The following is a 26,861-nucleotide window of genomic DNA, read 5'->3' as shown; positions in this document are numbered from 1 at the left end:
CCCCCCCTGCCATGGGCAGGGACACCTCACACTAAATCATGCCACACAAGGCTCTGTCCAACCTGGCCTTGTACACTGCCAGGGATGGAGCATTCACAACTTCCTTGGGTAACCCATTCCAGTGCCTCACCACCCTCACAGTAAAGAGCCTCTTCCTTATATCCAATCTAAACTTCCCCTGTTTAAGTTTGAACCCATTACCCCTTGTCCTGTCACTACAGTCCCTAATGAAGAGTCCATCCCCAGCATCCCTATAGTCCCCCTTCAGATACTGGAAGGCTGCTAGGAGGTCTCCATGCAGCCTTCTCTTCTCCAGGCTGAACAGCCCCAACTTTCTCAGCTTGTCTTCATACAGGAGGTGCTCCAGTCCTCTGATCATCCTCATGGCCTTCCTCTGGACTTGTTCCAACAGTTCCATGTCCTTTTTATGTTGAGGACACCAGAACTGCACACAATACTCCAGGTGAGGTCTCACAAGGGTAGAGTAGAGGGGCAGGATCACCTCCTTCGACCTGCTGGTCACGCTCCTTTTGATGCAGCCCAGGATACAGTTGGCTTTCTGGGCTGCAAGCACACACTGAAGCTGGCTCATGTTCATTTTCTCATCAACCAACACCCCCAAGTCCTTCTCCGCAGGGCCGCTCTGAATCTCTTCTCTGCCCAACCTGTAGCTGTGCCTGGGATTGCTCTGACCCAGGTGTAGGACCTTGCACTTGGCATGGTTAAACCTCATGAGGTTGGCATCAGCCCACCTCACAAGCATGTCGAGGTCCCTCTGGATGGCATTCCTTCCCTCCAGCGTATCAACCAAACCACACAGCTTGGTGTCATCGACAAACTTGCTGAGGGCGCACTCAATCCCACTGTCCATGTCACCGAGAAAGATGTTGAACAAGACCGGTCCCAACACTGATCCCTGAGGGACACCACTCGTTACTGGTCTCCAGCTGGACATTGAGCCATTGACCACAACTCTTTGTGTGCGGCCATCCAGCCAGTTCTTTATCCACCCAGTGGTCCATCCATCAAATTGATGTCTCTCCAATTTAGAGACAAGGATGTCCTGTGGGACAGTGTGGAATGCTTTGCACAAGTCCAGGTAGATGACATAAACTGCTCTACCCCTGTCCATCAGTTCTGTAGCCCCATCATAGAAGGCCACCAAATTGGTCATGCAGGATTTCCCCTTAGTGAAGCCGTGCTGGCTGTCACCAAGCACCTTGTTGATTTTCATGTGCCTTAGCATGCCTTCCAGGAGAATCTGCTCCAAGATTTTGCCAGGCACAGAGGTGAGACTGACTGGTCTGTAATTCCCCAGGTCATCCGTTTTCCCCTTCTTGAAAATGGGGGTTATATTTCCCTTTTTCCAGTTGTCAGGAACTTCACCTGACTGCCATGATTATTCAAATATGATGGCCAGTGGCTTCGCAGCTTCATTCACCAGTTCCTTCAGGACCTGCGGATGGATTTCATCAGGTCCCATGGACTTGTGCATGTTCAGGTTCTTAAGATGGTCTCTCAGGCCAGATCCTCTCCAACAGTGGGCCCAAGGTCTTCATTCTCACAGTCCCTGCATCTGCCTTCCAAGACTTGGGTGGTTTGGTCAGAGCATTTGCCAGTGAAGACTGAGGCAAAGAAGTCATTCAGAACCTCAGCCTTCTCCAAATCCAGGGTAGCCAGTTCTCCTGACAGCTTCCGGAGGGGGCCTCCTTTCTCCTTAATCTGTCTTTTATTCACTACGTACCTATTGAATGCCATCCTGTTATCTTTAACATCCGTAGCAAAGTTTAATTCTAACTGGGCCTTTGTTTTTTCCTTTGTTTTAAACTGATATCCAAGGATACTACCCAATAGAAATACTGGTTTTGTAACACAAATCTTCACCTGGATTTATGATTCATAGGCCGTTTCTTTAGAGGCTTTTGTATGTAATGAGTTCTTTTTGATGTTGTGTGTTAGCAAAAATATGGTGAAAATACTTATTTTAGTAGCAGACACATTAAATTCAGTTAAACCACTGTACATTTGAAAGCATTTGCACCTCTCACTTCAGCTGTAAATCTTTTTCTGGGATATCTTGATTGCATCAGCAACCAGTGTTAAAGGAAATAATTGTTATATTAAACTTGGGCAATTAAGACCTCATGAAAGAGTGTATACTGATTTGAGATGGGGCTATTGAGGAGGTTGTCATGTGAAAATAGAAAAATATAGAAACAAATTAATGTAAAAAAACAGGAGTTTTATTTGTTAAAATAAAAATTTATTAAAGAAGGAGTTTTAAAGCAGAATAGTCCATCTCTTTTCAAGAAGTGTGAAGAAAGTGCCAGAATAATTATTTACTTTTCTAAAAGGTGGTTATTGGTACTGGTAACTACTGAACCTTTTTCTGGAGACTGTATAATAACTTTAAGGAGTCTGCAGTATCTGCACAGAGATTTATGAAATCAGGTCTGTAAAACCTGACAGTTTTCAGGATGTGAGAATTACTTTGTAGTCTGATGGTAAGGGTTGAAACCCAAGCCAGGGAAGATGCTGGCTCTGTGAAGTTAGTAATGGCAGTATGCTCATGTCCAAAGCTGTTTAACATTCTTGTTAATTGACAGCTTGTTTGGTATTTTAATTGTAATTAATACTTTTGATTAAAGTATGTTCCCTTTCACTGTGAGTGAACAGGTAGATAATCAGCAATTCAAAGGCGGCTCTGAAAAACTGCTTAGGGACTGGTGCAGCCAGAATTGCTCTAGCTTGACTTTAAACTGAATGAAGCATATAGCAGTTCTGAAAAAGCAAGGAAAATGGATATGTATTTGTCTTGTATTATAAAATAAAAATGGATTTCCAAGTATTTCAGTAGGCTATTAACCAGTACCAGTTTTGAATCAGGAGTATGGAAAAAATGGTTAGGAATATTGTGACACAGCAGATCGATAATAGCTGTGTGTGAGGACCTTAACTAAAATATTTTGTAGAAAGTCAGTACGACTTTGCAGAGTCATTATTATGTTTTGGAATCTGTAACTCTCACAGCATGTTGTGTTTCCATGAGTTTTTTGGTTTTTGGGGTTTGTCTTTTTTTTTTGTAAGGGGGACAAAAAGGCACAGAAGTACCTACTGGACTTACTTAGTTTATTAGTAAAGTAACATCTGAAAATTTATCAGATTCATGTCACTTGCCTCAGAATTATAGGAACATTAATGAAAGCATACTAGGATTACATGGAATCTGCATGCACCTAATTTTTCTCCTCTTCCTGCTGAAGGAGCCAAGTGATTCCTTTGTTGATAAGTATAGAGAGAACTCTAAAGCATGATTTTTCAGTTTACCCACTCAGGACCTGCTGACTCATTTAGTGTTCTAGCAAAATCAGGTTCAGCAGGGTATTAGTGCTGCTTTGGTGGCATACTGCTGCTCCTCATTTCTGTGGTTAAAGAGCAAGGAGAAATCCTGTTATTCGTCATACAGCCCCACTCATTCCATGCTATTGTACCGTTCTTTTTATTAGAGAAATAGTATTAGATGTAGCAATATTTTTAAATTTGATTTAGTTAGAAAGTAAGAAAGGAAAAGTTTTAAATATGAGCAAATAGTATAAGCATACAGTTTATTGCAGTGTTCACGGTGAAGCAGGAAGCTGCAAGAAGTGAACAAAGGTGTTCACAGGTGGAAATAGATGCCACAAGGCCACAAGGAATAGCATGCCAGAAGAGTTGGCTTGTATGCATCATTTACGCATCTTTTATAAAATGTCATTGAGATGCATTGCGTTTTATCTGATCCCTGGCAGTCATCCCAGCCAAGCAGGTGTGCCATTTATCATGGTGCCGATTAAAAAAGACCGCGCTGTTCAAGTTAATTAGAAATTTTAACATCTGTGGAAAGTGGAAGATAATTTATTTTAAAGATGAACCATTATATCTGCATTTAAAATTCATAAAACTAAAAACCCTGATATATCAAACATTCCTTTTCTGTTCATTCTCCCATCTTTCCAAACTTTTTGCAGTAGTCAATGGGTACATATTCTGCTGTTCACAAAAAACCTCTAAATAGTTTAATTCTTAAGAAAATGTGTACACATTTCTCTGGAGAAACTCAGGGAAAATTCCATTCCCTCCCTCAGATTGCTGATCCTTTCTAGTAAAAATTCCATTCTACAGTGATCAAATACTTGGAACTAACCTAATGACAGTGAGAGCAGCATAGCCAAGGATGAAAAAAGAATAATTGGGAGTACAGAGAGGTTTAGTTATCTGTTGAGGTTTGTTCTGGTCTTAAAATCCTTTCGTCTTTGATAACTAATTGACACTTGGGAGATGTCTTAGTGAGAAACTGGCTACCTCCAAAATAAGAGCAAGATCAAGTCTGAAACTGGGTGTCAGGTTGCACTTTATAATTCTGGTCAAGCAGTGAAAGAAAAGGATTACCAGTATGTATTTTTGAAATGGTAAATTTTGAATTTACATTTTCCTCCCCATTTATGAAGATGTAATAGTGCTTTAAAGTAGCTTTCTGAAACTACATGTAGACCAGAGTGGAGAGGATTGCAGGTAAAACAGTGCATAATAATAATTTTGTGCTTTACCCGTGTGAGTTACACTCCAAATTAAAAGATTGTTTCTGCATTCTTAAGTTGTATTTTGGAAAGAGTAAATGTAGTTTATGTAAGCTCCAACACCAAAGTAACCGTGTCCTTAAATTGTTGTTCCTTTAGGAACTTTAAATAAGCAGAAACACTGATGACTGGTTTCTGTTTGCCACTTTGGTTAGTGCCTTTTAATAAGTAGACACATATTTCAGATATAGTCTCAGCTAATTTGAAGTTCGTGTTTTATTTTTAAAGTAGTATTATCATCATCAACCTTCAGAGAGAGGCCTTTTGAAATTGAATTAATTTTTAAATTAATGAAATCTTTCGTGTGTGTTTCTGTAAGTATGAGTCATATTCTTATTACAGATTTCTCACTGGCGAGTCAGTTTTGGAAACGCAGAGTAACCTTGCCAGTGATCCACAGAAGACTTAGCATGTGAAGAAATTAAAAAAAACATATTTAAACTTTTTGACATTTGTTTAAATATTTTCCCAGTTTACTCATTGCTCTGATGAAGCAAAGGCTAACAACAATTTATGAAAGAATTTGGGATTATTTTTGTTGTGGTGGTTGTTATTTTCTGCAGACATCTGGTAGAGGATGCATTACCCTGTGAGCCCTCAGCTATAAATTTCAATGATAACAGGGCAAATGCAAGCTACAGCTTCAAGTTCCAAATGTGGGCTTTCTCTACTGAAAAACAGTTTTTCGCTGGATGATTTCTTACTCGGAATCGGATATTCTTAAAGTATTTTACCCCTTGAGAGTATTCTCTTAGAGTGTGATTTTTCAATTAAATTGTATGCAAAAGTTAAATAGTGGAAGCTGTATTTGTCAATGCAGCTAGAAGCATAAATATGCTAGTGATTATGTGAATAAGGACAAAGCTAGGGTTTTTTATATCAAAATGATCAATTATTCTAGGCAAACAATTACAGGTTTAAGTGAAATATCATGTTATATTTTTACTGTTTGAAATATTTGACCATCAGGCTTTTGATCCACAGAAGAGGTAAATGCATTACTTTGAGTTGCACAGCCCATATTAAGACAGAAATGTTATTTCTCAACTCCTTTCATACTTTTGCCCTTTACTGACTTAATTTGAGTAATTTAGTCAGTGGTCCTTGAGTGAAGTTGCTCTATGTAAAGGAAATGGGGTAAAATTAGCAATCTAGAGCAAAACGTTGCTTATAAAATGGATTGTGATTTACTGAGTTCTGTGTTTTCTATCTTTTATGACTGTGTGATTACTTCTACATCAAAGATTTTTTTCAAATTTTAACAACTACGGTAAAACATAAATTGAAATTAATAAAGATGTTTTGGTTCTCCTAATTTTTTGCTATTACTTGTCACTTGTAGTTCTCTTCGGTTATTTGCTTTTCCTTAGGCAACTCATAATTTAACATGGAAGCATATCATCAATTCTCATAACTGTTGACTAGCTGGTTTCATTAGTTTATTTAATTACAGTTTTTTCTCTGTTAAATGCATCTTGATGGATGTATTGACCTCCATTTGGAATTCACAATCTTTGAAAATATAAACCAGAATATTCAAGATCCAAATTAATTGAGACAGTTGTTTTACAGTAGTGTAGCTGTGTTACTGGGTTATGCTCTTGTTAGAGAGTCTGCCAAACATGAGTTTTGAATGATGCCCTGAAATATTTTTCAGTACATAGTTTCAATCTAAAGTCAGATTCAATCTTTTGCATGTTAAAGTGGTAGATGTGGTTTCTAATTTGGCCATGAATGTCTGTGGTGTCTGTTTATCGGAACTGATTTTATTTCCTCTTTTAGTGTATCAAATTATCATGGTTTCTTAGTATTTCCTTTCGGGCAAAAGCATTTTCCTCGAATAGAACTGTAAGAATTCACCACTCTGAAACTTGCTTCAGCCTCGAGTGTTCTTTGGAAAAATGACAATTTGTTGAAGGCTTCTCTATTGACATGTCCCAAGCTCTAACGTTAAACCATCAATAAGCAGTTTACTAGCAAGTGATTGCAGTAGTAGCGTAAAACCTGTTTTGATGTGCAATCTTCTAAGTGAAATACTTCTCTATGCTAAAGATTTCTTTTCCTTTTGTTCTACAGCTCCTGGAAGGAAGCTTTGCTAGAGAAGTTAGCCACGAAGTGGATGGATTAATATTTCAGCCTACAGGAGTAAGTAGCATAAACATGGATTTCTCTCCCTTCACTCTCAGATGAAATTCTCACTCTCCCGCTCCACTCATCCTCCCATTTACTACCTAATCTTTCTTTTATTTTTTTTTTTTTTGGTCAGGATTATTTTGCAGTGTTGGTTCTGATTTTTCCAGTTCCCTAAGCTACTTAAATTCAATTGGTTTTAGCGTGATTTGTAGTCTGTGACTTCAGAATAATCCATGGTGGTAGTTTTCAGGAACAAGCTCATGGATTTTTTGCTTGTGTACTATGAAGTGTTGCTAAATAAGGAAGGATTTTTCTGACTGCATGAATTCTGTGAATCTTTCAAGCATTGATTTGAGATCTTTGATAAGTTTTCTTTCTCAAGGATGTGCACATCAAAAACTGAGTAACATTGGCGACTCATGTTGTTTTAGTTCAGTTAAGGCATGATGCAGTTCTGAGCCATGTCTGCCAGTATAAAGGTATATGACTGACTAGGGAGAAGCCGCCAGAAAAACTGCAGACAACCAGGAGAAGTAATGTAAATTGTTTTCAAGCAGGAAGGGTGGCTTTAAAGGAAGTTAGTAGCTTGGCCTCGTTCATCCTGCTGCTGCTCCTCTTGACTCAAATACAAGGGATACACTGCAGTGTTATTGTGTATTGGCATAGATAGTACTGTAACATCATCCATGTTGACTTTTCTTAGCTTATAAAAAAAGGAATTGTTTCTGATTCACATATGACAGATATTGTTAACTTTACAGTCACTCAAAGAAAACAGTTGTATTTAGTTTTCCAGATAAACCCATTTTTTTCAGGTCTACTTCCTATATTGTAGATCTTAGCAAGGGTGAATGCACTTCCATCTGGAAAGCAGACTAATCTCTCTACTCTATTGCAAGTTCTACATCAGCTAGCCGCAAAGTAACTGAGCAATTATACCACATACAACCTTAGTTAGTTAGTTAGTTGTTATAAATATATAGCTATTTCCAATTCAAAGCAAAACTACCAAGGTAAAGAAAATTTATACTTTCATAAGAAGTCCTGATTATGTCTTAGAATGTTGTTAAAATTTAAAGCAATTGTGAAGGCTTATTAGAACTACTTTCCTGTTTATTAAAGCTACTACAACTAAATTTGAACTTACCTTTTCTAGTTGAAATGAAATTACTGAAGAATGTGCCTCTTTGCTGACGTTACAGAAAATTAATATCTGATATTTTCTGTTTCTGAAACTTGCGTTTTCTGATTTAGCATACTGAGAAATTTGTAACCCTAAAAATAGTAATTTTCTTGCATAAATGCTTATGAAGTTTCCTCATCTTTAAAATACAGGATATATTTGTTTAGTCTCATGTTCAAATTTCAGTATTAGTTCAGGATTTATGGAATTTAAGTTTGTTGCATCTGTTATTAAACTGATTATCATGGATTAAGCAATGTGCAGTTTTCTCAATGGCTTTTGTAGTTGGGAAAATGTAAATCATATATTTAGAGCAAAAGAAATGGTTCTATACATATTAATTGGGAAATAATTATTAAAGCTGTTTAACTGAAAAGGGTGAAGCTGAAATAGATAGCTGATACTGCTTTTTTGTTTGTTTTATGTGGTATAGAGGACATAAATTAAAAGGCAACAATAGAAAGGCAGCAGAGTATAACAGTGCATAATGATCCCTTGAGGATACTAAGTGAACTAATTTTTCTTTTGGTATTATAGTTGCAGTTATATGTATGACATATTACACCTTTTCATAGAGATAGATAACTACTGTTGGCTGTGGTAGAGGTCTGAATTTTCATCATCGTGAGGCCTTTGTAAAACCAGTTTGTCTCAAGTGAAGAAACCGTGCATATCCAGAAGAAAACAATTCTTAACAACCATTGTTATTGATGTATTTTATCATGCGGAAAAAGCAACAGGTAGAATTTAGGCTGAGTTTTAGAAGATCAGGCAAATTTAAGAACATCTTCTGGGAGCTCCTGAAGTCTCGTGTGCATTTTAAGGAGAGGAAAACAGGCAGGAATTGGAGTGAAAACACAAAGAAGGGTATAGTGGCAGTGGAGGAGGATGAATGGAATTTACAGACCATTTACAGACAGGAAGTTTTTTTGGGGAAAAAATACCCTCACTTTCCATACTTCTTACAGTTAAAATGGAATGCAGAAGTTAACTGTTTAATATAAAGAACATGGAGCTTATTAGTTCAGTTTGTTTGAAAGCCTTTTCTGTGTTTTATGGGGTATTTTTTTCCATTTATGTAGAGACATTCCTTTGGTCTTAGACACAGACATCTAGACCTGAGTATATGGATATATTCCCCACTAGCTATAGGCAACACTGGTACTGGGGTCAGCATGGATGGAGAAAGAACATTTTGTTGTTTTGAAGTTTGGTTTAATTCTGACTTACAGTAAAAATCAGTATACCTCACATTATTTGTGAATAGGAATTGCACTTTAGCTTCTAAGAGCTCTGGGTTTTCTCACTTTCCTAGTGGGTTCGAAAAGATTTGACATTAAGTGCCCGTAATCTGTTCAGTTTTGAGAAATTGGCATTCTTTAATGAAAAGGGATTTGTTAAAACGTTTTACTACTGAATCTAGGGTTTCAGTTAGCTACAGTAGGGTTTGTTTTCTTCTGTTAGTCTTCCTATTGAAGCTCATATTATGAATAGCAAAGTTCTTGTACTGAAACAGAAATTATTTTGCACAGTGATTGGTGATGGTGGAAACAACATTATGGAGCAAGGAGATGTTTTCTACCTGTGCAAGTTAGTTTACTTTGCAAGGTCATGCAAACTGGACATTATTATTACTAATTCACCAGGTATTTGAGTTACGTATGTTGGTTATTGTTCAGGGTATACAAGTGCCCTTAATTTCATAATGGCAATTGAAAGGCAGTGACTGAGGCCTCCCTTCATCTTTCCCTTTTCTCCCTTTTCAGAGACTGAAAGCTTTCACAGATGATGAGAAGAGCATGTTTAGTGAAAGCAATGGACGGTTTTGTCTCATTTATGATTTAAGAATTCTTTGTAGGCGATGTGATACGTGCTACATAGCCCCCCCTGTTGCTTTTATGTTGCTTCTCCATGATGCTTCTTTTACCTGCATCATTTTCTGTTCATTTAAGATGCTACTGATGCAACTCCCATAAGGCTAAGTCAGCTCCGTTCCATCTAATCGACTTTGTGATCCCTCTACATGTAACAGGTTGGCAGAGCAGGGACTGAAGCTAAATGCTGATTAGGAGGAGTGAAACAGGCCAGCAGAAAATTTCATGGGCAGGGGTGTCAGCCTGAGATCATGCCCCAGACAATGAGTGAATTAGTTTGCAGGTAAAAGCCAAACACCTTATTCACAGATTCTGAGTGCTTGTGTAAAGCTTGGAAGCTTTCAGTGCTTTTTTTCTAAACGGTTACTTCAAAATGCAAACAACTTCTTATATTTGCTTTAGAACACTTGTAGTTTGCAGCCTGTGTGTTTTTAAGGGAAATCTCAAAAATGGCCTCTTCTGATGGCACAATTGGCTTTCTGACCAATGCCCACTCATCAGAATGATTACTTGTTATCTGCATTGTAAATCATACCTTTGCTAGGTAGCTCATACTGTTTACTTTTCATGCTAGGAATACCTTGATTTCCGACTTTCTTGCTGGCTATTATTTTGCCTTGCTTAGGAGCAGGATGTAGGAATTATTTTCTTATGTAAGCCAGCTAAAAGAAGGCTCACTGGGGATGGCCTATGGACAGTTTTTGAGCATCCGTGGAAAGCTTGTATCAGAATTTATTCTCTTGCATCTTTTTGCCTCCTGGGCTCTGTGATGTTTTTGCATTGGCTAAGGCTGATTTCTGTTTAGTGCTTTTCCGTGCTATCATTTTGGGTAAGGAATAAAGTCCAGTTGTGGGGTTTGGGATATTTCTGGTGGAGGAAGAAGGGCAGCTGCTGAACTCTGTTCTTTGAAGATAAATATTATTTTAAAGAATGGCTGAATTATTTAACACATAACTCTCCGTATTGAATGCTAACATAAAGCTAAGCCTCTAAAATGAAAGGAGAATAGTGAACAGGTTTTATTACTAACATTGCATGAGTTTTTAATATATCTTCCTTCCCCTGCCTTGGCAGACTTAGTCATGATCTGAAATGCTTGGTTGCCCATTAATTATTTGTGTTGTTCCCACTGCATAATAGACTGTGCTGTTGTCTGTCATTGTAAAAGTTCACCCCAAATCACTGAAGTTAACACTGAATGAAATACCTCCAAAAGACACCACCAAATAAAGTATCTCCAAAAGGCCATGTTTTGTTTCATTAAGCAGTGTCAGTTTCTCCTAAATAATCCTGTACAATCGGTAAACCTTTTCTTCCATAGTGTATATTTTATCAAAACATACACTGTGAATTTTTAAATGTAGGCCAAGTCAGTTGCTGGCATATTTCTGAAACTCAGACATCATGTTTACCAGTGATGGGACATCAATTATTGTTAAATATTTCTATTTCAATAGCAAGGAGTGGCTTCAGATAGGTTCAGATATAGTCTAAATACCAATGCTGACATATGAAGGCTTGGGAAGAATCATATGATAACACAATTTTTTTGATTCTAACAAATACAAAAGTTTCTGGATTTAACTTTCTAATCTTGTAGTGATTCATATAAGATTTGAAGCTAATGGAATAGACTAGATTATTTCAGTTAAAAGGGACCTACAGAGATCATCTATTCCAATTGCCTGACCGATTCAGGGCTGGCCAAAAGCTAAAGCATGTTGCTAACGGCATTGTCCAAATGCCTCTTAAACATTGACAGGCTTGGGGCATTGACCACCTCTCTAAAAAGCCTGTTCCAGTGTTTGACCACCTTCTCAGTAAAGGAATGTTGCCTAGTGATCAGTCTAAACCTCCCCAGACACAGCTTTCAATTATTCCCAAGCGTCCCATCAGTGGATACCAGGGAGAAGAGATTAGCACCTCAGTTCCTTACTATAGATGCTAAGGCAATCTGATGTTTTTTCATTAGAGTTTTCAGGAAAAGGGAAGAGAATCTGGAGAGAATAATTTTCATCAGTCTTTGTGTTGACCTGTGTTACTACAAACTTTCACGTGTCTTTAAAATATCTCTGCTAAATGTGATTTTTTCTGTAAGAGGAATGTTTATGACCGAATCAGTTACTAGTCAGGGGATGCAGTTGTCATATCAGCATGCACTTTCTGTGCTGTTGTAGGTTTTCCTCTAACAGAGAACATGTCAATCTCCTGAAATGCCACTGAGCTTTACAACTCTTCTGCCTGTGAATAATCGTTATATTCAATTTCCATGGCAATGTTTCTTGCAATTCATCTTTTAAATATACCATTCTCTCATATGCTTTACGAACATACTCAAATTTATTAGCAACACACAGTATTTGTTTGAGAGTTTTTGTGATTACACAGGTAAACTTTTTATAGAATCATAGAATGGTTAGGATTAGAAGGTACCTTTTAAGGTCATCTACTTCCAATCTCCCTTCCATAGGCAGGGACACCTTCCACTAAATCAGGTTGCTCAAAGCCCTGTCCAAAATAGCCTTGAACACTGCCATGAATGGGGCAGCCACAGCTTCCCAACCCAGATGCAAGACATTGCACTTGGCCTTGCTCTTAGACTTCATGAAGTTCTCATGGGCCTACTTCTCAAGCATGTCAAGGTTCCTCTGGATCCAATCTCTTCCCTCCAGCATACCATCAGCAACACACAGCTTGATGTCATCAGCAAACTTGTTGGGGTGCACTCAGTCCCACTGTCCATGTCGCCTATTTTAAACAGCACCAGTCCCAATGAGAAATGACCAGCCTGAGAAATGACAGCTGTCATGGGTATCCACTTGGACATCGAGCTGTTGACAGAAACTTTCTGAGTGTGACTGTCCTGCCAGTTCCTTACACACCGAGTAGTCCATCCATCAAATCGATGTCTCCCCAGTTTAGAGATAAGGATGTTGTGCAAATGCTTTGCACAAGCCCAGGTAGATTATGTCAGTTGCTCTTCCCTTACTCACCAACACTGTAACCCCGTCACAGGAGGCTAGCAAATTTGTCAGTCATGATTTGCCTCTGGTGAAGCCATGCTGGCTGTCACCAATCACCTCCATGTTTTCAATGTGTCTTAGCATAGTTTCCAGGAGGATCTACTGCATGATTGTACTGGGCACTGAGGTGAGACTGACTGGCTTATGGTTCCCTGGGTTTTTCTTTTTCCCTTTTTAAACATGGGCATTAAGTTCCCCCTTTTCCAGTCAGCAGGAATTTCCCAAGACTGCCATGACTTCTCAAATATTATTTACAGTGATTTACCCGCTTCATCTGCCAGTTTCCTCAGGACCCACAGATGCATCTCATCAGGTCGCATGGACTTGTGCACCTTCATATTCCTTATACGTTCCCAAACCTGATCTTCTGCAGTGGGCAGTTCTTCTCCTAGTCCCTGCCTTTGCCTTCTGCGACAAGGGCGGTGTGGCTGGAGCTCTTGGTGGTGAAGACCGAGGCAAAAAAGTCATTGAATACCTTGGCCTTCTCCGTATACTGGGTAATGAGGTCTCCTGTTTCCTTCCAAAGAAGACACGCATTTTCCCTAGTCTTCCTTTTATCATTGATGTACATATAGACGCTTTTCTTGTTGTCCTTGATGTCCCTGGCCAAATTTAATTCTATGAGGGCTTTAGTTTTCCTAATGTGGTCCCTGGCTGCTCAGACAATTTCTCTGTGTTCCTCCCAGGCTACCTGTCCTTGCTTCCACCCTCTGTAGGCTTCCTTTTTGTGTTTGAGTTTGTTCAGGAGCTTCCTGTTCATTCATGCAGGTCTCCTGACATTCTTGCCTGACTTCCTTTTTGTTATACCAATACAAGTATGTCTTTGCTCTCTTGAGGGGATTTGATTTCTTTTTTTGAATATTAGAAAACTAGAAAATTAAGAAAAAAATAACAGCAGAAATACTGACTTCTGACTTCCACTTGCTTTTCGAGGAGCTATTTCACACCTCTGGAAATTTGAACATTTCTTACAGGTATAAACTCCTAGCGTCTGTATTTCACAAAACATAAAAAAGGGAGGGGGGAAAAGTTATTAGTGATTGTTAGTTCTGAATATAGTAAGGCAATAATGTAGGAGAAGTTTTTCTTGTTTAACTTTCTGCTATTGGTCCTCTAGAACATTTAGAGGTGCAGGTGTATATGCTATTTGCCAGAATTGTTTAACTTGACTTCCTTTTCATGTCTGAATAGGTGTCAGGGCCTTGAGTCTGATTACCTAAGGGAAGTGTTAGTTCTAATTGGCGTGTTATCTCATTTGTTTGCTTATGACCTATACCATGTGATAATCACAGATTTCTCAGACAATGAATTACATTTATGGGAGCTATCTAAATAGGTTCTAGAACTTATGTTGTGCCATTTAATCATCCTGCCTGCCAACGGCATTAGGCAGGAAAGATCTTTCTTAGATTTTACAGTATGTGTACTAGTCATCCTCAGGATTGTCAGTTGACAATGGTGGTTTCTGTGTATGTGTTGTTTAGGAGAAGAGAAAAATGCCTTTTCTGAATGCTGCTGTTGTAAATGTTGGGAAAATAAAGATGTATTTTATATTAGGAGAGGCAGAGTCATCATCCATAAAGGCTTTCAAATGTGATTTTTGTGTACCTTCTTTGTCTCAAAGCTAGATGCCAAGGAGTTTGTTGAGAGCACTTGCTTTTGTGCTTCCAGCTATGTCAAATTGCACGTACTTTCTAGCTAAGTTAAATAAATAAATGCTAGGAATATATACTGTAAATGTGTTATTCAGGTGAGAATCAAAGCACTTGTTCAGTTTCTGCAAAACGTACCTGCTTTTAAGAGTGTCTGTATTCCAGAAATTACATTAAGTTATATGTGTGGTAGATCGGCTTTGTAAAACAAATCTCTTCTATGGCTGCATAGGGAGGTCTAGTGAAGTTCTGCTTTGAATCAGTGAGAGCTCTTTACTGAATCATCTGAGTTGATTCAGGTCTTGATGCTTAACGTAGGTTAATGAAGTGGTCAGCTGTCTCCATGGCAGTGTTCCTACTCATCCTAAGTTTTACAGTAGTCTTTCCAGGACTGAGAATTTGGTAGATCAGGAATACTTCGGAAAATGGAAGCTATAGTGGATATTATTTTGTCAACATTCTTTTTTTCTTTGGATCCTCAAATGGCTATCAATAAACAGAATGCCTCTTGTATGGTTCCTCTATACTCTTTCTACCAAACGGAAAAGATTTAGGAAAAAAAGAACCGGAAGAAATATCTTCTTGTGATCGTTTTCTCCCAGTACTGTTTCCTGTGCATGCCAGAATAAGACGGCCAGCAGTTCCTTCATAAAAAGTTTGTACTTTTTATTAGGCAAGAGCACAGTAGTAAAGCAAAAATAGTGGTTTGTATGAGGATAAGGCAGAATGTTTAGCTAGATCTTCATCCTGCTGTTTTAGGGTAAGTAGTAGCCCAGCATTTGTAAAGTGACCTATATACCCAAGATTTGGGAAAGCAGGGTTGCTTTCAGAGGAGTGATGGCACTTGCGTTGTGATGTCTGGATGGTCAAAACAGCTAAAGACATTTTCTTTAAAAATCAGATTTGTTTCTTCTGCATTACCCTCTTATTCATAGTTTGAAATGTTTACTGGGCTATTGTTCTTATAAATCGCAAGTGTGAAAATGAATGATCAATATCACAAAAGGGTAACTGAATTTTGGTAGTTACAAAAATGTCTGTTAGGTGCTAGCATGTATTATCAGATAAATCTTTGAAGGTAACTGTCTGTTTGGTGGCAACACATTTAAAGTAATCATATGCATTGTACTGTGCAGAACGTACCTTGCAGGTATTCTCTGCAAGGCTTAGAAGTTCCTGTGGAATTGTATTCCGTGTTGAGGAGGTACAACAGAACACAGTTGTGATAATTCATCTCATTTTGGCTGCCAGGTTCTGTTGTAATGGCACTTCCTGTTCTGTTTATCAGTTCTCCTAGTCTTTCTGACATACTGAAAGGGAAAATGAGTAGAATTCTTAGCTGGAAATATTCTAGATTAACAAAATGCAGATGTGCTGTGCACTTTGAATTGTTTGTTAAAAAACAGTCCACTTGTTAAATCCTACTTAAAAGTTTTGACAAGTTTGAACTGACAAACAGTAGGTTGTTTCTTTCCAAACAGTGATCACTAGAAATCCCAAGAACGTCTTGTATCTGTATATTCATCCAACCACTGAAACAAACATGTGTTTTATGCAACACAGAATTCTCTAGAGAGAACTTTATCTTATGAGAGCAATTAAAGTATGTGTCTTAGGGACCTGTCAGATTGTGAATTGATGTGGCCATTGTTAAGGGAAAATATGGCTTGTTCTCCTGGTAATGAGGAAATAGAAAACACAAGAATAAAAGATAATTTTGAGTAATTCTGGGAACATTCAACTGTTAAATAAATGTAAGCTGATCACAGGATCCAGTGCTCACAGGATGATGAAAGGTTTGTAATGCAGTTAACAAAACAAGAGTTTCAAGGTTGCTCCTTTTGTCTTGATGTATAAAATGGAAAGTTCCAATTTTCTATCTAAATCTGTCCTACAAGATGTCTGATGCATACTATGGTGAGCAAAAGTGAGGAAAAAAACCCAAAGTTTAGTTGGAGAAAAGAATGGCAGTGGTCAAGTTTTGCTAGTTTTTAGGCAGCATATTCTTTTGAAACAGTCCTAGCATCAGCTCAAGTCGAGCAAATCAAATCCATATTTGGCTTTTGGCGATTGTCTGGTTGTTTCTTTTACCATTACACAGCTGGCTTGAAGGCCAAATTCAAAAGACAGTAGGTACAAGCATTACTGCTCTGTGTGGTATTTACAGAAGAGTAAGAAAAAAAGTATCAGTTTTAGGTAATACAGATTTTTCTGTTAGACAAAGAAACATGTAAACATGTATGTACTGGACTGTATCTATCAGGTATATTGTATTTGTGAAACCTTCAGGACTTTTCAGAGCAGTAACATGCTTTTGGGAGAATGTTTTTGATTTTAATTTTTTTGAAGGAGGATCAACAACACTCTCTAAAATGCAGAGCACAGTACTATTTCCAGGTACTAAGACTGTAGAAAATATACTTCTCTCTTCTGTTGATTAGGTATTCAGACCAAACTGAAGATTTCCTATGCAATTCTTCACATGAGGGATGTTGGTAAAGGTGGTTTCTTTTTTTTTTTTGCATTTAGATTATTTTTGTGAATACTTGTTCACATTTTGAAAGACATCTGCAGGGTAAGCTGTATTGTCTGTGCTTGTAAAAATATTACAGGAGATACATTTTTTTTTTTTTTTTTTTACATGTTTTCACTGCTGACCCCTTTCAGTTTCTGGATTGAAGGTTAATGTAGCACCACATGCCTTGTGTCTAGTAACAGATCAGTGAAACTTAGCACTGGTGATCACATCAAAAAATAGACCAGCAAGCACTGACATAGAATAAATTGGGGTAGTAGTTTTTGTTAGAGTCATGAGCTGCATACAAATAGTTCACAAACAGGACCTAATTTGTCAAATAAATTGTTCATTGCAAGTTATTCCCATGGCTCTGATTGCTAACCACTAAGCCACTCTGACTCTGGAGAGCAGCTACAAGGCTGATAAGAGTCTTCAGTTGCTTTGGGGAATTTTGGTTGGAAGGTTGTTTGATAAAATATTTAAAATTCTCTGTAAAGGCATGTAACGAGAATTGCTTAGCTGCAATTAAAAATTGTACCTTTTTATTCTGTAGTTCCTTCTGAGTGTTTCATGTGAGACACTATCACACATCTGACAATTCGTGCATGGAGTCAGATAATTTAATGGGAACCAGATGTAATATAATTATTCTTTATGATGCCATCAGCCTTTTGGTTTTTGTTTTTCTTCCTGAAAGACAGTGTTACTCATACTTGCTTTATCACAGTTAATCAATTTGCCCTTATGTTCAGCTTCAGCTTTGATACTACATGCTTGTGAGCTGTTAGTGGTTTTTAATAAATCTTTACCACTGCTAGATATATAGAATATTATGGAATAAATACCGAATGAAAACTGGAATTAAGCTAATACCATGTCTTGGAGCATGTTAGAAATTGAAGTGGTTAGCTACCATACCAAGGATGATGTTACCATGGAGAGAGCTTCTGTTTCCATGACATTTGCTTACACATTTTGCTAGGCCTTCAAAAGAAGTAGGGTTTTGTCCTTTATCAGATTTGGTGGGTGTTGTTCCATTACTTCTGGAACTCTGCAATATCTCACTGCAAACATATATGAACTAATATTAATGGCGACTGGACTGGTCAGGGAAAAAAAATGGAAGAGAAGAATTATTAAAACTTTAACTTGCAGAATGCAGGTATTTTTCATGATATTTTTTGACCACGAGATATTCCAGCTAGATTTTAGCTGGATATATACAGCTCTGCTTGTATGCATTTTAGGTAATTAAAAAAGCCTACAGCTACTAAAGAAGGAGAGTTTTACTGGTTTTAGGGAAAAAAAAAAAGGGGGAGGGGTGTTTAGATGTATAGCTAAGGGCTCTATATTGTGAGATCTAAATCAAGTCACCACGTTTAAGAATGAGCTGTTGCTACCAGGGGTAAATCACAAAACCTGTTTTTTCTTAAGATGAAAGATGTGCTTTTGAAATTTGAAAATCTTGGTAGATAACCATAAAGGGGAGTTTCTTCAGTACTTGTGTCAGTGTCATGGTAATCTACAGGGAGTTCTTCTGCTTTAAAAATTCTGACAGCAGTCACATATAGTCACAACTCTCTTTTGCAAGATTGCACATACTTAAATATAGGTGAGTACAATCCCTGCGTGCTTGAATAGGAGTTAGGGAACAATACTAGTTGTTGATATAGATGTCCTGTTCTGTCCTGTACGAAGGGTACTGGGGAGGAGGGATGCAGCTAGTTAAACACCATTCAGTATTCTTTATGCCACACCCCTAAGACAAAATTCAGTTCCTAATGGACAGTTGACTGTTTTGCTCTTCTGTTCTAATTATTTCAATGTGTTGTTTTTTTCTTTTTTTGTTTTAATGGTCTTTCTTTTTCCCCTAGTAAAACTTTGATCCTTTATGATACCTTCTTGGAACAGAATATTCTGAAATATGTTCATTTGAAACACTTGTAATGACTTGAGCGGATACCCCTTTTGAAATTATTTTTTTTTTTAGAGGTTTATCCAATTTCACATTTTGAAAGCACAAATACAACTATTGAACTGAGGGACAAATATTCCCAGAAGTCTGAAATCCTGAGAATTTTCTGTTTAATGTAACTAAAATTTTGGTCCATCTATTTTAGTATTCTCGTAAGTGAGGAATGGTATTTTACCTAATATCCTCCCTCAGCTTTCATCATAATTGTTGTTATAGCTTTATTTTAGCCACAGCGTCTTTGATTTCTACTTGAACTGAATTTCTAGATCTTTCTGCCAAAAACAGTACCACTGACTCCCCATCTGGTAAGTATAAGGTTCATGATCTTTGTCTAGAATCATTTTGTTTCAACAAATAGCTTATTAAATGTTTTTGGTTTAGAAAAGTCATGTTCTCCTTCTGTTGAGATTGTACTATACGGCAGAAAAGATTTTTACAAGACGGTTCATAAAATGAGCATGGTACTTGGTGTTCTTGGTGTCCAGAGAGGTGTAGCTCAACATGAATCTCTAATCCTTTTGGGAGTACCTGCTGATCTGACTCCAGGTAGACTTATTCACTTTGTTGCCATCTCTGTGCCTCTTTTCTCCCTCTGCTGTAAGAAATTTTTTTCAGGATTCTGTTAAAGCTGTTTCACAAATAGGATGGTTCTTCACAGAAATCTAGCTTACTGTCTCAGAGTTCATAGTAGCGTGCTCATTATTAACTGTTTGCATTTTAGTAACATTACATTGGAACGATAAACTCATGTTATCTTGGAGGTGGGAGGAGATACTTAAAATAAGTTCTGAATGTTGTCACATTGCTTGAACCAGTGATGGTATTTTTTTTCTCTATGTCATTCTCAGTTGTGACAGAGATACTAAGTTTATGTTGTAGAGATTAAAGAAAGGATTGTTGTCTCTTTATGACATTAGCAAAAAGGACTCGTGAAACCAAGTTGAAAAAACTTCCAGAAGATTATCAGATATAAAAAAAAGTTTCTTGTGAATTGGCTCAGGTCTGTGTCTTTCTTCTCCCAGAATTACCCACTCATTGCATATCAAACCTATCAGTGTTCACTTGATGGATGGTGGTGAATTGGTCCCATGAGGAGCAGTTCTCATAAGAAATGCAGTTCTTTTTAGATACACATTTGTTTGTGGAAAAGCTGTGCTTAGCACTCTTTCTGTGTCCTCTCATTGCTTGTAGCAATGTTAAAAGCTGCAAAACCTTTTGACATTTGGTTTTGTGAATAGTGATTGTAATTTACCCCTTCCCTAGTTCTCTGCACCTTCAGGTTCTTGCTTGCTTGAAGCAGTTTAATGTTTGGTGTAATTAAAGTAGAGGAAATGTTTAAGAGATGGGAAAGGAGAAAAAGTGGCAAAGACTGGGAACTGTCTGAAGCCCTTCTGCCAGTAACAGAATGAAAGTTCCCTGCCAGCAGCAGAGAAGTTGGAAGAGGTTCTTCGCGGCAGTTGCTCAATCCCAGCATTCAAACCAGAGATCTTGTGTTGCATGTCTGATCAACAGTTGAGTGGTCATGCTCTGTAGGAGGGGTAAAAAATCTAATGTGGCTGAAACTATTGCTTTGTTCTCAGATTGGTTACAAGGCAAGATTAATAACCAGTATCAGAACCACTGCTTTTAATTGCAGAATGTTGCTCCCTGAGGAGGATGGCAACTAATCCTTACACTAACTGAAGTACTTTGAGTGACTTCTTTTAAATACAATTTAGAGTTCTCTGCCCTTTACTTGCAGTGCTCAGAAAACAATTACCCTATTCAACTCAACCTATTCTTACCCAGAGCCACAGACTTACTTGTTCCTAAGTCAGAGCTATAAGGATTAATTCTTTGCAAGGAGTGGGGAGGACCCTTTTGTTTTCCCCTTTCGGCATGCTGTGTTTTTTCTTAGAGGAGTTTTCCCTTCTCATTATCTAGGAGTTTTCCCTTCTCATTATCCAAATTACTTTCCTGAAAATGCAGTTTTAAGTTGTGCTAGTCCTGTAGCAGACTGGAAGGAGAAAATACGTACTGATTTTTTCCAATGTACTTTTTTTTTCCCCTACTTTACTTTTCATTTCCAAGCACATCAGCTTGCTGCTTACAGAGTAAAAGCACTGCGAAGCACATGCTGAGTTTGACTGGTTGGATTTGCTCTCATGTTGTATGAGTGTTGTGAAACTAAGGATGTAAAATACGGGGTTTGCTGCTTTAATCTACATAGGTAATGATGAATTTAATATGATAAAAACTCATCATTTTATAATTTATGTATTAGAATGTGTAGCTGAAAAAGCTAGCTTCTGTTGTTGCTTGTAAAATACCACAGGATTCAGTGTACCAAGCAAGACTCATGAAAATTTAATCCAAGGAGACTTGTAGCCCTGTAAAATGTAATAAGCTAGAGCTTAATGACAATTTTGTGTAACATACGTTTGGCAACATGTAGAAAGAATCCTGCAGGCAGTTCTGTGCATCATCTTTCATGCATCTCTGTTGAGCTCTAGGGACTTTTTAACTCAGGAATTAAAAAAAGAAATTAGACTATGTCTGAGACCAGCATGCTGAAATTTCTTAGTTTGTACTTGTACATTTCTCCTTATGTTCAGATTAGTTTAAAGCTATAGCCCACTGTTTGCCTTTCAGTGTAAGGCTTTGTTCTTTTTTCAAGATTGGCATCTCTCAAGAAGTATTTTGGAATAGATTTTTGCATCTTTCTATTTGGGATCTGTAGTTTGCATTAATCTTTTGGAGCTCTAAGATGTTTCGCTGAAATATTATTCCTGGTATAGTGATTATCATCATATCTTAAGAAAAATGTCAACAAAACCAATGGTATGATGAAATCCTAAATTTACAAGTTTTAGCTGCTGCAAATGTGGTCTCTAATACTGATAAGTTACCCAGCTTCTAAATCACGTTATTGTACTGAGTCAGCTTAGAGCACTGCTGCTCACTTCATGGGGATTCTTTTGTTACACGGGGGATGCTTTTCCTGTCAGACTTCAAGCACTGAATACTTCCTGCTGATCCAACCCAACTTTTGTGATATTTCTGGGAGCCTTTGATCACAAACTAACCATCCACAAAGAAATAAGTCCTGTGAGAGACTGACTTCCCTCTCGCTCTGGTGTAAATTCAATCGACTGCACTTAAGCTTGAGTAGGGACAGAGGTAGTAAAAATGAAAGGAAGGAAGATGAGGAGAGATTAGGGCTGTTGGGCTTTGAGAAATGAGAGAAGATTTAGGCTGATATATACAAAGTTTTAAACACTAGAGGTGTAAACAGTAAGGTTCATAAAAAAAGTGATGTAATAAAGCAACTGAACAAACCAAAACCACAAAAAACAAGTAAAGGAGAAGGGCCAGGAGTGCTGCTGTATTATCTTGGTTGTCCCAACGGTTTACTTCAGACACCCCTCATCCTTTGTCACCAAGCTTCTGTGAATTAAGAGTAATGTCCTAAACAGCCCTCCAGAGATGAATTTGGGTAGAGTCATGTTAAACATACAGTGGAAAGAGAACATCAGCGTGAATATTGGTTGTTCACACAGAACGCATCAGCTGAGCATTGCTGTGGTGTCTGGCAATACAGTTGTCCAAGGGTTTTTCTAATTTGTTTTCTAAATTTCAAGTAGTGCTGACTGAAAATAATACAAATTAGCTAATAAATAAAATGGAATTAAAATTGTTCCTGCCTTTCATAGTTAGTGCTGTGGCTTGTCACTGTAAACATTGCATTTAGTAGCTATATTAATACCTAATTAGTTCTGAAAGACTAGCAGAAAAAACAGCATTAGTAGTCTCAAATGGTCTTATTTAAGGTATGTTTGAAACTTTCAGATATGTAGTAATATAATAATGACTTGAAGAGTATCTGAATCTGAAAATACAGAGAGCAGGGTATGATCTAGTACTTGTAAAGGAAATTCGTAAGTAGTATACATAACCAGTGAGGAGCAAGTGCCATGTTTACATGTTTAGGTAAATAAATATGTGTAAAGCTTCAGATAATCATCTTCTTCCATTTGCCACATGGGAAACAGTTGCTTATTGGAGAACTGCTTTATTAAGCACCTAGAACTCCATGTCTACGTTATGCCTAACTTAGACTGTGTTTCACCCAGAGCCTTCCATGATTAGGGCCTTCTCAAAAATAAAGGTAAACCTAATCTTTGGGTACAATACCAAGCTAACTCCTGTAGTTTTTAGCAGTGACGGTGTTGATATCTTCAGGAAGAAAAGGGTTTCCTGATCACATAAGAGGAAGAGGCTGATTGTTTTGGGGGAAAAGTTGGATGGAAATGAAGAAAGATTGACATTATTGATATATTTCATAGGGTATTTGGGAGTTAAGGGTGAAACTGGCCTTTAGCCTAACTGACCAGTCTTTCTGGACGGTTGTTTCAGGCTATTTAGCTTCTTACCTCTACATTTGTTTCTGGGGGGGGGGGGGTGGTGGTGGTGAATTAACAATGTATGACTAATGAAAAATTATGTAGACTTGATCTTTTCCATTATTTTAATTTATACTTATGGCTGCTAGTGAGTTGTGAAGCTTAGGTTTAAAGAAAATTTCATTTGGAAAAATAAATGTAATAGTATTCTGTAGTCATATTGGCATCCAGGTCACATTTTACAATGTGGTTATGAACTGAGGCCATCTCAGTTCAAGTTAGTGATACAAAGTGAAATAAAGAGAATGAAATAAAGCAACAGAAGGCAAATCGAAGTATCTTGATTGTTTTTATTACTGTGTTTATTTCTTCTGAAGACTTACACAGCACATATTTAAGGAGGTTATAAATACTAGATGGTGAAAAATAAGAAAATTACAAAATAATCAATATAAATTTCATACCTTAAGTAGCAACCTTGAACCACCAGGATACAACTCTGTTGTCAGGACATTTATTTTGTCACAAAGGTAGAAGTATCTAGCTTTTTAATGGTTAACATTTGCCAAAAGCAGAATTTGGAGTTGAAGGCATGTACCATTTAGTCCACTGCGGATCATGTGTATATTAGCCGACAGTTGGAAAGCATTTACTTTTCTGGTTTTGCTTCAGACCACAGGTTGGAGTTTTTAGTTGCAGATATAATATTAAGTGAAAGGACAAATACAAGCAGAACTGACTGAGAAATAGGTTTCTGCTGCTTACAGTAATGTTCGAGGGATGGTGGTTACGAAAGAGTAATGAGTAATTTTGTGGTGGCTACATTCCCATTGCTGTAATCACGGATTTTTGAATGTGAACTGACCTCATTTATCAAATATTAATAGGATTAATATGTAAATGACATTAGTGATAAAGAAAAATCCTCATTTTTCTCCTTGCTTGATGGAATATTGAGAAAAGCTATTAGTGTAGTTGTGAAATAAGGTGTTTAATGAAGCTGGAGGTATAAAGCTAAATGAAAGTGCAAGAGTAGTAGACATTTAGCCCAATAATTACCAAAGAAGTCCAGTATAAATATTGCATTATCTTGAAGTTCAGAGCTACTTTTGGAAAAAGAAATTGAAAAAAACCTATTAAAATATTAACAGATTAATTTCTGCATGCAGGTTAACCTGATTTTCATTCAAATGTTAAAATCCTTAGTATAAAACATAACTGAATGCTATTTAAATGAGTACATATTAGTAGTATGCTTTGCTTTTCAGTCTGCAATGGCACTTAAGCTTAATATTTCAGAAATCATTTTGGTTATAACCATTTCCTTCTACTTCATATATCTTCAAGTCACATTTTCATCAGAGACAAACTGTGGTGCAGGAACATTTTCACAATAAAACCTGCTACTTCTGGCTAACCAGTGCTAATGTTTTAATGTATTAAAAAGTATCATTCCTGCTTAGTCCTTTAACCCTCTAAAGGAAGAATTTCTGGAATACACTTAAGTTGTGTCTGAGAACGTGCGTTAATTTTTCCTTATTTCACGTTTTAAAGTGGAAGAATGGAAGAACTGGCACAAACGACTATATGGACTTAAAGCATCATGGTGACTTTGCTGTCAAGTAATGAGCTGTTGAAAACTTTATTATCAGGAGTGGGCTCTGTCATCCTTTTGACTTAATTGTGGACCCTAAATGATTTGAGCTTAGCTGAGGAACCTCTCTTTTCCCTGTCTTTTCAAGCCTTTTCAAGATTTATTTTCCATGGTGTGACAACATTACGTTGCATAACGCTTGGAATTCATTAACAGTCTTACTTTCAAGCTGATCAAATATTTATTGGCCATTAGCAAGTCTCTGTATTCTGATCAAATGCTGAACTGGGGAAAAAAATGATATTTAGTGAGGACTGCAGCTCTTTGATTATTCAGGTGGTTTGAATCAGTAATTTAGAATACTGGGCATGAAAAGCAGCATTTATTAGTTTCTTTAATTTTTAGTGAAAGGAGTTTTTTTTGAGAGGGAGAAATTTACTTTTTTTTTTTTTTTGCCACCTTTTAGCCTGGGCATCATGGCCATCTGTCTATGGTTAAAGGTTGTGCTACTTGAGTCAAGGTTTGTAAACTGTTAGGGTGAAGTGGGATAGCATTTGGGTCATGTTTTGAAGTGGTATGAACTTTGGAGCCATTTTGTATTCTTATGCATTTTCTATTCACTGTTTAGATTCTTCTGTTTTCTCTCAACTATGAAAATGCCTTTTGCAAATGCCAAATGTTTGGAAAGCACTAGCTTTTACCAAGGGGTTTCTCCTAGCCTCTTCACTCTTGGGAGTACTTAATCATATCTCCCTGTCTTTTCTTTATAACTATAGGGGCAACTAGCTCTGCCTGCTTTTAAATTTCAAGAGTTTTTATGGAAATTATGTCAAACATCCACATGAAAGAAATCAGTTGTCTCAACTGGTTTCACAGGTGTCAAACATTTGGTTAATATGACTGAGTTTCTCCAAACTCTTCATAGGAAAAATGCTTTCTCTCTGGAGCAGTCAGTTATGTTTCTAATTAGAAGTGTTTCAAAAAGTTCTTTAATAATCATGGCTAGCTCACATTAGTCCATTCAGCTGTAAACGATATTTTCTAAGCTGCAGGATTATGGTGTAGAACTGGATTTTAGTGAGGCTGGGGTTTTTTCTCTGCGATTCAGCTGTTTCTTTGTGAACCTGGTTTGGGGCATTTGGATGTACACAGTGAATGGCCAGGTGGTACTTCGTGGGCAGCACAGTGGTTGTTCTAGGAAGGAGAAGATGGGCAAGGGCAGGAAGGGGTGACAGTGATGATGGAGAAGGTGATACTTCAAGAGTGAAGCCAGCTCAAAACTAATGTGACCAGTATCTGTGGGATGCCCAGGGACCTTTCACATTCTCAGACCCCAGTGAGAGACTTCCTAAGAGCTCACTTTCTGATTCTGAGGCGTGTGGAATGTATTTGGCAAATCTTGACCTCTATAAAGATTTTGGTGTGTGATAGATAATCAGTTTGGGAAGCTCTGATGTATTTTAAGTAACAACCAGATATGATGGATTTGTGCAAGAGTAAGCAATAATATTTTTCTCTTCCTGTGTAATAATATTTGGTCTGTCTCAGTACGTGCTGCTGTCCTGATGTATTTTATTCCCTTGTCTACTCCAGATCAGTGGATTAATTTAGTCACTACTTCAGTGCATCATCCTCTGTAATCATGCACCCTGTTGTTTGAACCTGGAGGCTTTTACTCTTGGACTTTATTCTCCTTTGTCTCCTAAGTCATCAACGTGTGAGGTAGCTTTCCTTATGCATACGATGGATAATCTCTGAAGCTGATTCTCTGATCACTTGTGATAGCCACCAAACACCATAAATGCTGTAGTGTACAATGTAGTTTGCCTTCACCTGCAAGGATGTGAGTTACGAATGAGTCCACTAGTCTCAAAGCAGTCTTCTCAAATAACCTCTTGTCTCAGACTGCAA

At 37.6% G+C, this 26,861-nt stretch overlaps 1 protein-coding gene across 3 annotated transcripts in view; it reads left to right on the top strand.

The window, feature by feature from the left end:
• Nucleotides 1–26,861, top strand: part of RNGTT (RNA guanylyltransferase and 5'-phosphatase) — a 183,621-nt gene that overhangs the window by 85,523 nt on the left and 71,237 nt on the right. For all 3 annotated transcript variants that reach the window (XM_057419973.1, XM_057419974.1, XM_057419975.1), the window contains one exon: nucleotides 6,693–6,761. In XM_057419973.1, the coding sequence (XP_057275956.1) occupies nucleotides 6,693–6,761 (69 nt within the window). The remainder of the gene's footprint in view (nucleotides 1–6,692; nucleotides 6,762–26,861) is intronic.

Source organism: Pezoporus wallicus, unplaced genomic scaffold (genome assembly GCF_028554395.1).
Source record: "Pezoporus wallicus isolate ANWC-B61680 ecotype Strahan unplaced genomic scaffold, APGP_CSIRO_Pwel_v1 contig_10953, whole genome shotgun sequence".
In the NCBI taxonomy this organism is placed as follows: Eukaryota; Metazoa; Chordata; class Aves; order Psittaciformes; family Psittacidae; genus Pezoporus; species Pezoporus wallicus.
This window is presented reverse-complemented; position numbering and strand designations above follow the sequence as displayed.